Source organism: Lepisma saccharinum, chromosome 15, assembly GCF_977018435.1.
Source record: "Lepisma saccharinum chromosome 15, izLepSacc3.1, whole genome shotgun sequence".
NCBI classification, from domain to species: Eukaryota; Metazoa; Arthropoda; class Insecta; order Zygentoma; family Lepismatidae; genus Lepisma; species Lepisma saccharinum.
The window spans coordinates 23649480-23664964 of record NC_139243.1 but is presented as its reverse complement, the minus strand read 5'-3'; the positions used below and the strand labels follow the sequence as shown (position 1 = coordinate 23664964).

The 15485-nt window shown below is 36.4% G+C and overlaps 1 protein-coding gene across 2 annotated transcripts in view; it reads left to right on the top strand.

Moving 5' to 3' along the window:
• Positions 1 to 14969, top strand: part of LOC145999424 (uncharacterized) — a 42057-nt gene extending 27088 nt beyond the window's left edge. For both annotated transcript variants that reach the window (XM_083136383.1, XM_083136382.1), the window contains exon 4: positions 13491 to 14969. In XM_083136383.1, the coding sequence (XP_082992509.1) occupies positions 13491 to 14876 (1386 nt within the window). In that variant the 3' untranslated portion in view covers positions 14877 to 14969. The remainder of the gene's footprint in view (positions 1 to 13490) is intronic.
• Positions 14970 to 15485: the final 516 nt, after the last annotated feature.

The following is a 15485-nucleotide window of genomic DNA, read 5'->3' as shown; positions in this document are numbered from 1 at the left end:
CTCAAAACAATCATGCAAAAATATTCTACAACAAACTGCCTCATAACATAAAACTGCTAAATCCCCAAAACATATGCAAATACAATCAATAAAAACTACTTGAAATGGGAAAACTGTCTACAGTCTCACAGAGTTGATGTGAAATAACAGCAAAACTTAGAAGCATGCATAGTCAATAGTGCTCAATTTGCATACAGTTCACATGCAAACTCTCATGGAAAGGTTGAAACCAGTGTCCCAGCTAAGTTCTCATCTATACTTGGACAACAAAATCCTGCAACAAATTATCAGAAATCCTACCTTTCCTACCCTTGCTTAAATAGCTAAAGTGCAATCTTCATACTAAAATATTGAAAAAAGGCATATCTATTCACATAAAAGTGTGTACACATGTGTTTGTCTGCGTGTACTCTTAGATAAATTGATAAAAAAGCAATATAGTTATAAATCAAAGACTATACCTAATAATATTAATTTCAAAATAAGCTGATAGAAAAAGATATAATAACTACAGTATAAGCTTTTAATTTTTGTTAATTACAAAAAATAAAAGTTAAATACAGTAAATAAACCTGGTCCCTTACATTGAAAAGAACATAAATTGAGAGTATTTGAAAATAAAATCCTTAGGAAAATATTTAGGCCTAAAACAGATGAGGAGAGAGATGAGTGGAGAAGGTTACATCATTTAGAAGTACATAATTTGTATTCATGTCCAGATATTATTAGAATGATTAAATCAAGAAGACTTAGGTGTGTAGATCATGTGGTACGAATGGGAGAGGAAAGAAGAGTATACAGGATTCTTGATGGGAAACTGATGGTAAAAGACCAATAAGAAGACCAAAACAAAGATGGAGGGATAATGTAGAGATGAACCTAAAGGAAATTGGTAGGGAAGGAAAGGAGTATATAGATCTTGGTCAGGACATGGACAGATGAAAGGCATGTGTTGCTGCAGCCATGAACATTCGGGTTTAAAAAGGCTAGAGAGTTAGTTAGTTATACATTAAATAAGCATAATATTTGGACTGTAAGTAGAGAATATAACAAATGTACAATGCATTTTGCGAAAACTGTCAACTTTGCATTATAAGCAGAAAATTAAACCAGTTTGCCCTAGAAATACATTTTAAGAATAACCCAAAATAGCATGCGTAATAGAAAATTAAGAAAACTTTCTGATGCATAAAAGTACTGACTAGTGCTGAATGAATCAATTACTGTAAAATATTATTCTCTGATTCAAGTAATTTAACTGTAAACATTGTGTGTAAAATATAATTGTTAGTTGAACTGATAAGTACAAATATTAACTTTATACGCCTTCATACACTCTAAATAACATAACTTTGATATATAAATTAGTAACAATTTGTTAAAATTAAGTTAAACTGTAGAATTGTTTTCTTAAATAAATATAAAGTAGTAAAAATATTAAACAAATAATTCCTTCTTTTCCTATTTAAAGGATGCCAAACAGTGTAAACCAGTTGTTAGTGGCTAAATAACATAAAATTTGAAGGCAGTAACAATATTTTTAAAAAATACTGTTTTTTACCTAACTTTGTGAATTAAATACTAGTACATTTTGTCAAATTATACATAAAATATACCTATTTCTTTGGTATTTGTACTAAAGTGAAGAAAATGTTACTAAACTTGGCTAGTACAGTAAATCTGAGAGTTTTAGCTTTATTTGTCCGTAACGGGATATAATTGTAACTTGTTAATCTCGCCAAACACAATCTTTACCTCAATTTTGGAAGCTAGCTGAACTTTAGCGTTTCGAATTACATATAGTGAAGGCCCCTATAGTGGAAAAATACACCCAGTCTGTAAAAATTTGGAAATGTTGTCTCCTTCTCTGTCGAACCAGACCAAAAGTGTTCTCAAGTGTTTCAATATATTTCTTAACATAACTAACTTTTCAAGAAAAGAATACCTTGTGCCCAGATAGCTTAGTTGGTATAGCGTTAGGCTTTTAACCTATCTGTCCAGGGTTCGAATCCCTGTCTGGGCGATTACAATTTTTAAATTTTGTCATCGGATCTTGTGCAACAGTAAGTCGTGAGTAAGCTTTTAAGTTTCTCAAATATCAGCATCTTTAGTTAACAGTACAGCATAACCAGTATTATTATAATAGAAAAGTTCTGGTGGTAGAACCTACACCTACTGTAATATCTCTGTGGTATTAACTTACATGCAGCCCATATCTTTTGGGACTGTTTCTCCTCTGTTACATTTCCTCGCCATTTACCCTTAGCGTCGCGATTAGCCTCAGAAGCAAAAAAAGCGAAATCTTATATTTGTTCTTTTTATATCTCTGAAACCACCTATACGATAGACCTACATTTAATGAATTTTGCAGTCTTCCTGTTTGATCTGTTAAATAATCCAGTCAATAAAAATATACTTGCATAGAAAAATCTGTTTTTCTGATACTTTAATCTGGTAATCTGCTTTTGCGTGCTTCCTCAGAAATATAGTTCTTGCTACATTTACATAAATCGAAGTCTAGTTAGAGTTGGCCTGTAAGTGCTTCTGGCACATGTAGTTACTTGAAAAAGCAAATATTGGGTGTATAAAAAGATAGCATTCTTTAGAAACAGTAAAAAATCAACCTCATTTCCTCGTAGCATTAGCTGTAAATGCTTCTTGCAGATTAACAAAGCTCTGGCGTGTGGGCCTACATCACCTACAATCCTTTGTAAAGTTCGTGTTGTCCTATAAATTGTCGTTATACACATACTAAGTCCCTAGTTACAGCCTAAGGTTTTAGTTTCAATCAGAGGATTTTAGTCCTCATAGACATATAGTGATTGTAGCCTCGTATAATAAACCAAATGGAAATAACCCAAATGTTGATGCACCCAAAAAACCAGTAATACTTCTAAAATACCTTGAAAAAGGCTATAAGGCTAAATTATTCTTCTAGCATAGAAAAAAATTTTGCAAGTGGACCTATGGTCCATATAGTCAGTCGTCTGTGAACTTCGTCTTGTCCTGTGAATTGTCAATATATTGATAAATGGTTATATTTTTTTTAAAATAAAAGGAACAATGTTCGTAAGCGTCCAGTTATGGACCCATCGGGAAAGGGATTTCAGTCTTTATAGCCACACAATAATTTTCGTTATACTAAAAATTTGGCTTCGTATAAAAGCAAATAGTTGAAATGATAAACATTTCGTGCACTTTATCCAGTAAGCCTTAGCTAGAAATACAATAACAGCGTTACAGACATAAAAATTAAGCAAGCTTTGATATTCTAGTGGCACATAATAAATATAAAATATCCTTTAAAATACTCTGACAAATAGTTGTGGGTTATCTGAAATCAAAATTTTCAAGCCCGAACTCCTGCATAAATAGGCTCTAGAATTCACTAAGCCTCAAAATAATATTGGGTACATAAAATAAAAAGCAGATGGAGAGTGATGCTGATCGCATCATCTCCAAACAGCAAAAACAAAAGTATATGGATGGAGCCCTACCTGATATATTTTGGAAACTTTACCTAGTATAAAAGTAACAAAATACTCAGCAAACTCTAAAATAAACAAACTTTCCTACGTAGCAGGCGTAACCGGATCTAAATAAATACATATAGAAATACAGAACCAAAAATAGCATAGTGGAAATCAGTAAACCCTAATAATAATAATAATAATAATAATATATTCTGTGGCTTACATTTTAGCTAAAAGTACTTTTTTTTAGTGTTTTTGAAAAAATTTAAATAAATACCAAACTCTAAGTTAAAAATTTGTAAATGTATATATGATACAAAACAAAATAAATAAAAATTAATACGTACCCTGCAAAAAATCAGTAAAAAAGTTGAAAACATCTCTTTGTGCATCCAAAATATAATAACAAATCCTTCCTGACTAGATTAAATTGTGTTATTTGAGTAATATTAAGCCTAAACTTGTAAAATAAAAGGGTAAAACTTGACGAAACACACTTCATGTGTACAAAATATAATTCAAAACACATTTAAATTGTGTTATTTGAGTAAACTTGGAGAATAATCCTGTAAACTTGGAAAAATTTCTCTCTCTCTCTCTCTCTCTCTCTCTCTCTCTGTGTGTGTGTGTGTGTGTGTGTGTGTGTGTGTGTCTGTGTGTGTGTGTCCAAAATGTAATAAAAACACGTTCAAATCGTGTTATTTGAGTAAATATTAGGCTAAACTTGTGAAATAAACACATAGAAGTTGAAAAAAATGTCTTTGTGAGTCCAAAATATAATAACAAATCCTTCCTGACTAAATTAAATTGTGTTATTTGAGTAATAATAAGCCTGGACTTGTGAAATAAACAGATAGAAGTTGAAAAAACACACTTTGTGTGTCGAAGATATAACTAAAAGTCTTTCCTGAATAGTATAAATAGTGTTATTTTGGTAAAAAAAGGTATAAAATTGTAAAATAATAATTAAAAAGTTGTAAAAAATGTCTTTGTGAGTCCAAAATTTAATAAAAAATGTTGCCTGAATAGTATAAATAGTGTTATTTTGATAAAAAATTAACATAAAATTGTAAAATAATAAGTTAAAAGTTGTAAAAATATCTTTGAGAGTCCAAAATTTAATAAAAAATGTTGCCTGAATAGTACAAATAGTGTTATTTTGGTAAAAAATTAACATAAAGTTGTAAAATAATAAGTTAAAAGTTGAAAAAAATGTCTTTGTGAATCCAAAATTTAATGAAAAAATGTTGCCTGAATAGTATAAATAGTGTTACTTTGAGTAATAATAAGCCTAATAAACAGATAGAAGTTGAGAACACACACTTAGTGTGTCGAAAATGTAACTAAAAGTCTTTCCTGAATAGTACAAATAGTGTTATTTTTGTAAAAAATTAATATCAAGTTGTAAAATAATAGGTTAAAAGTTGAAAAAAATGTCTTTGTGAGTCCAAAATTTAATAAAAAATGTTGCCTGAATTGTACAAATAGTGTTATTTTGGTAAAAATAAGGATAAGCTGTGAAAATGTTTGACATAAAGTCAAAGTTTGGTAAAAAATAAACTCAAAATTAAGTTAAATAGCACACAGTAACATACATTTACTACCTAAATCAATAATCAAAGGGTCCTAGGTTCGTTACCCCGTGATAAAAGCAAATGGTGAAAACTGTAGGCCCCGTCCCTGATAGCTCTCCCTTCTTCATAGTACAGATAAAAAAACCTGCGCTAAAGCGTCCTGTGCCTTGGGGCAACCCTGAGCGGAATATTAATTGGCGGCTGAAACCAGTTCTACAAGCGACGCATAGCTTCAGAGATTTGACCATTGCTGCGCATTCCAGACTTCCTTTGTTGTCTGGTTCAATCCCTCCCCTGCCCTACAGTACTGCATAGCTTTCCCCTGTTCTTGCGTACTGGTTAACCTTGGAAAAAACCGGTTCTGAAAATCTACCGACGCGTTCTCTGATTGGTCAATCAGATTCCTTCTTTGTTCTGACGTTGTGACGTCATTTGACCTTGAACGCACACTCCCCAAATTCCTTTCTCCTCTACCTTCACCGCCGAGTCGAGATTCTGAGACAGTATTCTGTCTAGCGTGTTGCACCACCGTGTTTCATAATATAATGCAATTACTACATAGTACTAATTAATAATATTACATATCGCGGGTTCGAGTACCGGGACCGTCCCCAATCGTAATTGGACCTGTACCTACACCCATTACCACCGTTCATAGCGGTTCATAAACCGTAAACTCTTATTTTCAATACTCTAAACATTAATTATTATCGATTTATACATTACATACTTTGCAGTAATGAATATAAAACCATATGCATAGCGTTTAGTACCTCTAATTACCTTCTATATACATATTTTTCATAAAATAAATAAATATATATTCATAAAAGTTATAAACATGCAAATACATAAATGTAAAGTATTCTAAGTACATGCAAATAAATTCTAAGTACTTGCGAATTAATTAAAACCCATGCACATTAGTTATAAGTACATGCGAATAAATTGCGAATATTAAATAGCGATTGAGCTTATCTCATTCAACTACTACTCACCCTTTATCTGCCATTCGCATTGCTCAGTTCAGTATAAAACCTAATCATGAGTCTATATTAATATCAAGTGAGATATTTGTACCTGGCCCGTTCAGGGCTGTCTCACCATCAATAGTACTAATCGGGAGGGGCAAGTTACATCACTATTTAAGATCCCCGCGTTCATGATGGAAGGCTACGGAATGTTCAATTGAGATCTCCAATGACTTTTCTTACTGTATTATTAGCATTTTACCAACTAGGACGACGTTTACAAACAATGAAGTCAGTGGCGGCTTGCAACCACACATTCGTCATTATCTCGAAAACGGCTCGTTTGCAGACCTGTGTTTACTGAGACTTTTTTGCTTCTATTATCGTGTACTTTCAACTGTGTCAGTTTGCGCCATTGCTTATGATACACCCTGTATATTGTTCGTTTATTTTAACATTCTCCTCTTTCCATCTCCCCCTCTGTCTACTTCCTCTTGTGTGCGAATCTTGCTTCGCAGTGAATGATTTTGAAAATATGTCGCGTAGTTCATTTGGGTTTGCAGAACGTTAAGCCAAGACAATGTTTCCATGGACGTTAGGGAAGGGGGCGTCGGCCCACCTGGAAAATGAATACATTTCACACATATTTCATTATAGTCACAGTAATTTGTCAACTATTGTAAGGGCATTGCAGGAACATAACTTCACACCGAATGAGTGTTTTTTGAGGGGGCAACACTATAATGGGGGGTATATACGATACATCGTTTCCGCTCCCCTTCGAGAAAATACCTTGTTTGCTCCTCCGTGGAAAAAATTTGCGTCCGATTTATTTAAATATCCGTTGCCATGATAACGAGCAACAAACACAAAATTGAGAATTGTTTCAAAAATATCCACGGATACCAGATATCAAATTTGAATTGACAAGCCCCACACATATAATAGGTAGGCACCTTATAGTTTTAATAAAACTAGAGTATATACAAGTCTCAAATGGTAACCTTGCTATCAAAACATATCGAATGACTGGTATCGTGATAATAGTAACAGAACCTATTATCTAGTAAGACGAATTACTAAGGTCTTATTTTGAATGTGTATGTGATTCTTTAATTTCTTATGCGATAATAGTTCAAAAGTAGCGAGTAATGCACAGTAGTTGTAGCAAAGCTTCTTTTTGGTAAATGTAAATGTAGCTTTTTCATTACTGAAATTTTAAGAAATAACTCTTTATAACTAATTAACATCATGTACCATATAAATATTTTGTAAAACTTCTTGTAACTTTTTTTTTAAAATAATTTTAATACCGTTACATCTGTTCCCAAGGTAGCCCATGTGTATCAAAGGTGGCCCACTTATAGTTTCATAGAAAATGTTGTCGGCCCCTGCGGCGGAGTGATTAGCACATCGCGCTACGACGCCAGGGGTCCCGGGTTCGAATCCCGGAATGGATGTTTGCGAGTGTTTATTAATCATATCATCACTCATCCCCATCTTCGCAAAAAAGTTAGCCAAAAGTTGCACAAGAAGCGAAGCAAGATAAATTAAATCAATCAATCAATCATAGGAAACGTTGCTTGTGCTCAAGAAAACATATTTAATCATGTTTATTCGTTTTTTTATAATTTATTAGAGAAATTGTTAGTCTCAAACTTTTGATTGGTGTCGTGTATTGTGTACACTGACGACGCATAACCGACCTCTGTGGAGGAGTGGTTACTTATTGACCGACCTTCATATATAGAATGATTTCTCCAAACTTGCATCTCTTGGCATTTTGTACTTGAGTTGTCCTAACATTAGGGAACATTCCTGGAAAAAATATATGCTGTATAGTATTTAATTTCGGATTGGAGCAAAATTTTAGCTAAATACACTCTACTAATTGCCTTCGAGAAACATTTCCGAAAGAAAAAAATCACTGAAATATTTAACATATAAACCCAGCATATTAATAACATTTAGTGATTCATGAAAGTCTGTGCAAATTTAACATTAATAGGTAATCTTTAACAATAAAACTTATTTTAATGTGAATAAAGTATAAATTCCAGAGGCAAGTGTAACCTGTTCCCAAGGTGTCCCGCCATGAGCCACCTTAGGAACTCGTCTCTGGAGTACGTTTTTCAACAAAAATAGGTATCGTTCCTTTGACACAAAAAAAAAACATTTTTGCAATGTAACTATGTCATCAAAAGGATAATGAAACGAGCTTTCAAAATATGTATAAAATATTAACATTCGTTAATTTCAAGGACGTACACACACACCTTTCTTAATTACCTTAAAATAATAACAAGAACTAATCTGCTCGATCCCTGACGCAATAACTTACATAAAATGGCTGCTGGCAATCCGAGACTGTTTTCTGCATAGTGCACCAGAGGGGGACTGGGTACATTGATGTAGTGCCATTTGTTAACTTTGTGGGTAAGAATTAAGAATACGGAGAATGTCTCCAATTTCTTTCCAACTTCCTATACTCACTAAATATGAAGTCCTGGTAACGTATCTGGAGTTACGATTTGGGGGTCACGTGTAAAATTGTGCACTTACGTCTATATACAGGGTGTCGCAAAACTCGTTCAACAACGCTTGGGTGCTGGTAGATATCATAAAAACAAGTAACTTTTCCCTATAAAGTTTACCTCGAAAGCGCTTAGTTTCTGCGCAATAAGCGCTTAAAATCTATCCTGTACGTATGCAACCCAACACAGCAAACGCTTGCTCTGACATAACTACCAGGGGCGCGAGGCAGGGTTGCCACTAGCGTTCCTCGCTAAGAGAGATCACTTGAAAACAACTTGGGAGCCTTGCCTGAGCAAAATCCAAAATATTAATGATACTTGAGATGATGTAAGAATCATTGACAGTATTTATAAACTGACCAAGAAAAATAATGGGCAGACTGAAATTCAAGACTACTCATTCTGAAATATCTCCATGATTGATTGATTGATTTGGTTTATTTTAATTCGCTTTTCTGCCCCTTTGACTAATCGCGAAGATGAAGATGATATGATGAAATAACAAATGATACCAATGTCTAAACCAGGATTTAAACCCGACGACACCTGGCACCGTAGCGAGCTGTGCTATCCACGTCACCACGGAGTGTTTCGTGTATCATGCAATATCAACAATTGCAAGGGACACGTGAGGTAGGGGAAATCCACGAACGAACAAATGTAAATAATACGCAAATGTGCAATACGAGGCCCTTTAGAGTTCGGCGCTTGATATAAGTATGCATTTCTTGGCTTTGGTTTTTAATAAGCTCTAGTTTTAATGTGTGAATTTAAAACGACGTTTTTCATTAAATTGAAAGACGGCACCCTGTGGCGGAGTGGTTAAAACAACGCGCTACGTTGCCAGTGGTCTTGGATTCGAATCCCGGCTTGGGTATGGATGTTTGTGAATATCCATTCATCAATTTCATCATATCATCACTCATCCCCATCTTCGCAAATTAGCCAAAAGTGGCACAAAAGCGAAGTGAAATAAAGCAAATCAATCAATGAATCAATCAATCAATCATTAAATTAAAAGAGCCTTGAAATTACTTCCTTACGAGACGAACACGATTAGCAATAACGCTAGCACAGATAGGAATAATTTTCAAATAAATTGTAATAACATTACAGTCTGCGTGTTCGAAACGAGCCAGCAAACACATCATGTATACATTTATTCGTTCGTGGATTTCCCCTACCTTACGTGTCCCTTGCAATTGTTGATATTGCATGATACACGAAACACTCCGTGGTAACGTGGTTAGCTCAGCTCGCTATGGCGCCAGGTGTCCCAGGTTTCAATCCTGGTCTAGACATTGGTGTCATTTGTTATTTCATCATATCATCTTCATCTTCGCGATTAGCCAAAGGTGGCAGAAAAGCGAATTGAAATGAACAAAATCAATCAATCATGGAGATATTTCAGAATGAGTAATCTTGAATTTCAGTCTGCCCATTATTTTTCTTGGTCAGTTTATAAATACTGTCAATGCTTCTTACAACATCTCAAGTATCATTAAAGTTTTGGATTATGCTCAGGCAAGACTCCCAAGTTGTTGTTTTCAAGTCGTCTCCCTTAGCGAGGAACGCTAGTGGCAACCCTGCCACGCGCCCCTGGTAGTTATGTCAGAGCAAGCGTTTGCTGTGTTGGGTTGCATACGTACAGGATAGATTTTAAGCGCTTATAGCGCAGAAACTAAGCGCTTTCGAGGTAAACTTTATAGGGAAAAGTTACTTGTTTTTATGATATCTACCAGCACCCAAGCGTTGTTGAAAGAGTTTTGCGACAACCTGTATGTTGCAAAATTACGTTCTTCATTACCGCGATCATTCTCCATACATAAACATAGGAATCATGTTTGATGATATGAACAGTGACGTTCGGCATACGTTGCGCTGTCTCCAGCGTTGTCACACTGTTCCTTCGTTACTTCCAGAGCATTAGTTGTTGCTTCGTTACTTCCAAGATCATTAATCGTTGAAGCATGGCATTGCGGACTTTGATTAGAGGAAGGTTTGGCAACGGTGTTCTAGCGTTCTTCTAGAAAAAATGGCGTTTTGCGCAGTGAGGAAGCTAGTGCTGCAAAACTTATATTTTGTGACAATAGGTATTTGCTCATTGGGAAAAGATTGGTAACATTATAGTATAGGAGTGACTGATTTCTTCAAGTTTACAGGAGAAAGTACTTGCGGAAATCATTTTCTGTAGCGTTGTGGAAGTTCGTGAATGTAGTTTTGATCCATTTTACTGCGAATACATGTTGTTTTCTGCGAAAATCTCTGTCCGACACGCTGTTTCTGCTGCCGCTATTTGCTTTCTGCACGAGAGCACAATGTTCCGTGTGTTAGATGACGTAACCCCGTAGTCAGTGTTTCAAACTCGCCGTGTTTTCACTATAACATGACGTGTTGAGTATTTTTAATTTATTTTTTTAGCTAGGCTTGCCTAACGTAACTTAACCTAACCTTACGGAAAATGGTTTTTGGGGCTAACGTGAATGGTTTTTGGGGCTAACGTCAAAAGTTTGTGGGGCTAATGTCAATGATTTGTGAGGCTAACGTCAATGGTTTGCGATGTATTAGCATAATTTCAAATCTGGGTACGAAAGTAGGTATTTTCCGGTGAACGAGGCTGCAACACTGCATAAATCGATTCGCACAACACGCCCTAAACCAGTATGCTATCGCCCGCCATAATGTGTTACAGAATCGAAATAACAAACAGTAAGTACTCGTAAATGTAAGAAATATACATTATCTTAGAAATGGATTATTTCACCTTAGGAAATGTTCCGAATTCCAAAATAGTACATTAGCAATGTAAAAAAGTGCGAAATATATGATTTATAGGTGTCACCCCCATACTATAATAGTACCAAAAGATTTAACTGGTATCCCCACGAAACTATTTCCGGTAAGGGTAGGGTAAGAAAGTATCTTGATTTTCGTTAATACTCGTATTTGGTAGATTAACTAATTGTGGCCTTCTGATCGGTACATTATGAACGGGTAGCCTCACAAACCATTCACGGATAGCCCCACGAACCATTCACGGATAGCCCCACGAACCATTTCCTGTAAGGTTAGGTTAGGCTAGCTTAGTTAAAATTTTGTTCGTAAAACAATGCGTTACAGCTTTAAAAAAAACATTCTGAACTTATATCGGCTTTCTTCCCAATTTCCAGACTTGACCCTCGCATTTTAACAGAAGATTCGTGATTAGAAGGCCAAATTTAGTTAGTATACCAAAAATTAACGAAATTGGAGACATTCTCTATATTCTTAATTCGCACCACTTTGTGAAATGCTAATATGATTTTCGTGAAGTGGGGCCACTTTGGGAACTATGGCTACATTTGGCTCACCTACCTTATTTACACCGCTTGCTTTCTTGAAACAGTTTGATCAATATGCTTGCAACAATCACTTCTCTCAAGCGCACCAACTGCTACAAGCCGGTAAGTGAATGATGGCAGTGTTTTTTGGTATTTATTGAACGCTCTTAACTGTAACAACTATCGTGTTACGTCTCGGGGAGGTCAGACCATTGATAAAACTGGAATAGTACAATTAATAATTATTATTATTGTACAATAACAATTATAACGTAATTAAAATAAACCTATTTATTTCAAATTTATTGTTATTAATTAGAATAATTTCCATTGGGGTCAATGCCCCTGAATCTCAATTCTCAAAATTAAATGCAATGCTGTAACTTATCCTATCTTGTGAGTGAACAATCTAAAATTGTTATTTGCACAAAACCAATCAATTATTATACATAATTAAGTTAGAAGGTAGAAGGGATTTTACATATTGTTCGTCTATTTGAACATTTTCATTTACATTTGTTTTGTATTGTCTCACTCGTGACACCAAAAAAACAATTAATTTCTCCTTTAACTGTTGCATTTCCGCCTCAACTTTACTAGGATATTCAAAGATCAATTAATTACCTTCTCTCTTTGTCGTAATTAATTTATTTTTCGTCATTTGACAATTCACAGATATCAAAATAATTTTTTTTAAGTAAAGAGATACAAAATTGTTCACTTGTAGCTATAAATCTGGGAAATTATTTTAAGGGTAATTATTTAATGAACAGTGTTAAGTTTCATATTGTATTACACAGAAACTTTGCTTAACTATCCGTACAATAGTTACTTTAATATCAAAAATGTAGACCGTGTGTCCCAGCCGTGACAACGGAATGCTACAGGCATCACTCAACAATTGCATTGTCTCCATGTTGATGCATAATCAAGGGTCTTTTTAAGGAGGTTTGCGTTAACCACTTTGATTTTTCCAGACTACTTTGCTGCCTTTCTTTTTAAATGTTGAATTTCTCAATTTCTGGAGAGGCTGTAGCCCCACCAGGCCCCGTACGTGCGCCAGTGGTAGTTGTAGGTGGTATCAGATTTTAAATTTGAAGAAATCCGTTCGGGCGATATTGCATATTTACCCAGATTTTTTTTAGCATTGTAAATTTACCATAAAGGAAATGAAGGTATTTTTTATTTCCAGTAGGCTTACACCTACCTAACCTTCTCGTGTTTATGGTGAATACCCTACTTTTTGCTCCTCGTGCATAAAAAATGGAGTACAGTTCATCAAACATATTACATGCTAATATAATAAAAATGCTGACGACTATCAAAAAATTCCAGTAGGAAACTAAACTTACTATTTTTGTGACGCGAGAGGTTAATTAAAACAAAAAAAGAAGGAAATCGTTTGTGACTGCCTTAAGTAAATTCTTTGTAATTGGTTGTTAACTGTTTTATTACACAGACCTTAACATTAAATGTACCTACTCTTCCATGCTAAATTATTGTTACCATCTGGTGGAAATCTGTATGTGCTGAAGGAGGTGCGAGCATACAACATGCAATATAATACTCTGGCGCCATCTATACTTCTTGATTCAACCTCAACTTCTTTTGTTTGCAGAATGTTGTCTGTGGAAGAAATATTCATGGCTCGGAATTGGTTTGCTGCAAGGAACAAGTCTCAACATTTTCACACATGAGCACGGCAATCCCTATGAACCACCCAGCCTCTGCACACAGCCACGCCAGCGACAATCAGGGAAAGAGCAGAAGCGGCCATGGTGTTTCTCAAACGGCTTCACCCTCGAATATTGCCGCCGATGGTTTGTCGACCTCCGCTCCAATCATAACCACGACCCAAGTGATCCATCATACCGTAAGTCTCGGGCCGCAGCTCGTCGCCATATCTCCAGGTTCTGTTGTTTTAACGGGAAACAGGCACCCCGTGTTGCTTGTTCCAAGCCACTTCGGATCTGATGTCAAAGAGTCTGGTGACCTGAAGGAAATCCCTACTTTCCCTGGGCTTCATGGCATACTTGAAGTTGAAGGTGTAGTACCGAACGGTCCGAACAAGATCCGCAATGTTCGTTGTCCTCCAGGGCAAAGGCCACCTTCACTAAGAAACCTAACGACGCCTAGACCACCACTCCCACCGCCCCCTCAACCCCCTCCACCCCCACCTCCCCCACCAGCCCCACCGCCTATGATGATTCAAATGATGCAAGCCATGATGGTTGCTATGATGCAAGCCATGATGCCTAAACCAGTCTACCCTCCACCAGCTTATCCAGCCAAACCACCAGTCTACCCTCCACCAGCTTATGCAGCCAAACCACCAGTCTATCCACCACCAGCTTATGCAGCCAAACCACCAGTCTATCCACCACCAGCTTATCCAGCCAAACCACCAGTCTATCCACCTCCAGCTTATCCAGCCAAACCTCCAGTCTACCCTCCACCAGCTTATCCAGCCAAACCACCAGTCTATCCACCACCAGCTTATGCAGCCAAACCACCAGTCTATCCACCACCAGCTTATGCAGCCAAACCACCAGTCTATCCACCACCAGCTTATCCAGCCAAACCACCAGTCTATCCACCACCAGCTTATCCAGCCAAACCTCCAGTCTACCCTCCACCAGCTTATCCAGCCAAACCTCCAGTCTACCCTCCACCAGCTTACCCTCCGCCAGCAGTCTACCCTCCGCCAGCAGTCTACCCTCCACCAGCTTACCCTCCGCCAGCAGTCTACCCTCCGCCAGCTTATCCTCCACCAGCAGTCTACCCTCCACCAGCTTATCCTCCGCCAGCAGTCTACCCTCCACCAGCGTATCCCCCGCCAGCCAAGCCACCAGTTTATCCTCCGCCAGCTAGTCCTCCTAAAGTGCCAAAGCCCCCTCCAAAGAAACCGCCAGCAGTACCCCCACAGAACCAGGCCGTTCTCATGAAGATGATTGAGAATTCAATGGCAATGGATGACTACATGGACGGCTATGTATTTTATTAATGTAATTTGCTCCTCTTTTCAATAACCTGTTATACACTATTTTACAAAAGTTACATTTACAGATGTCGAAATGAAATAAAGTTTGTTACATGCTGCTAATTCGTTTATGTTTTTACTAAGTTTTGTCATAGTTGCATGTAGAATTTGTCAGTGTCTTCTCTTTTTATTTGAGTCGCCCTGGTGTCAGTCGTCATAACAAATCAAATTTAATCCCATAATTAAATACAGTAATGCAAAATTAGCAATGTCTGATTACATTGTTGATTCATTAAAGTACATAATCCACAATTAAATAATATACATATATTATTTTTTTATAAAATACAAATTTGCAACAAGTACAATCAACAGCAAATGAATTAGGAGAAAAAAGATTTTCTCGACGAAAAATGAGTTGGCAATGCTGCGAACACCGAGGCAATCTTGATAAGACGCTTGAGGAGCGTCGAGCAAACTTTCCTGAAAAGCACAACTCAACTCCAGTATCGAAGGTCATGCTACACGTGGATTGGCAACTTTCGGGAGCATGCTGTCTGTCTACACAATTCTCCCCAAATGCCTGTTTGAAGATGAACCTTCGGCTCGCATTTTATTTTTCAAATGTAGTTC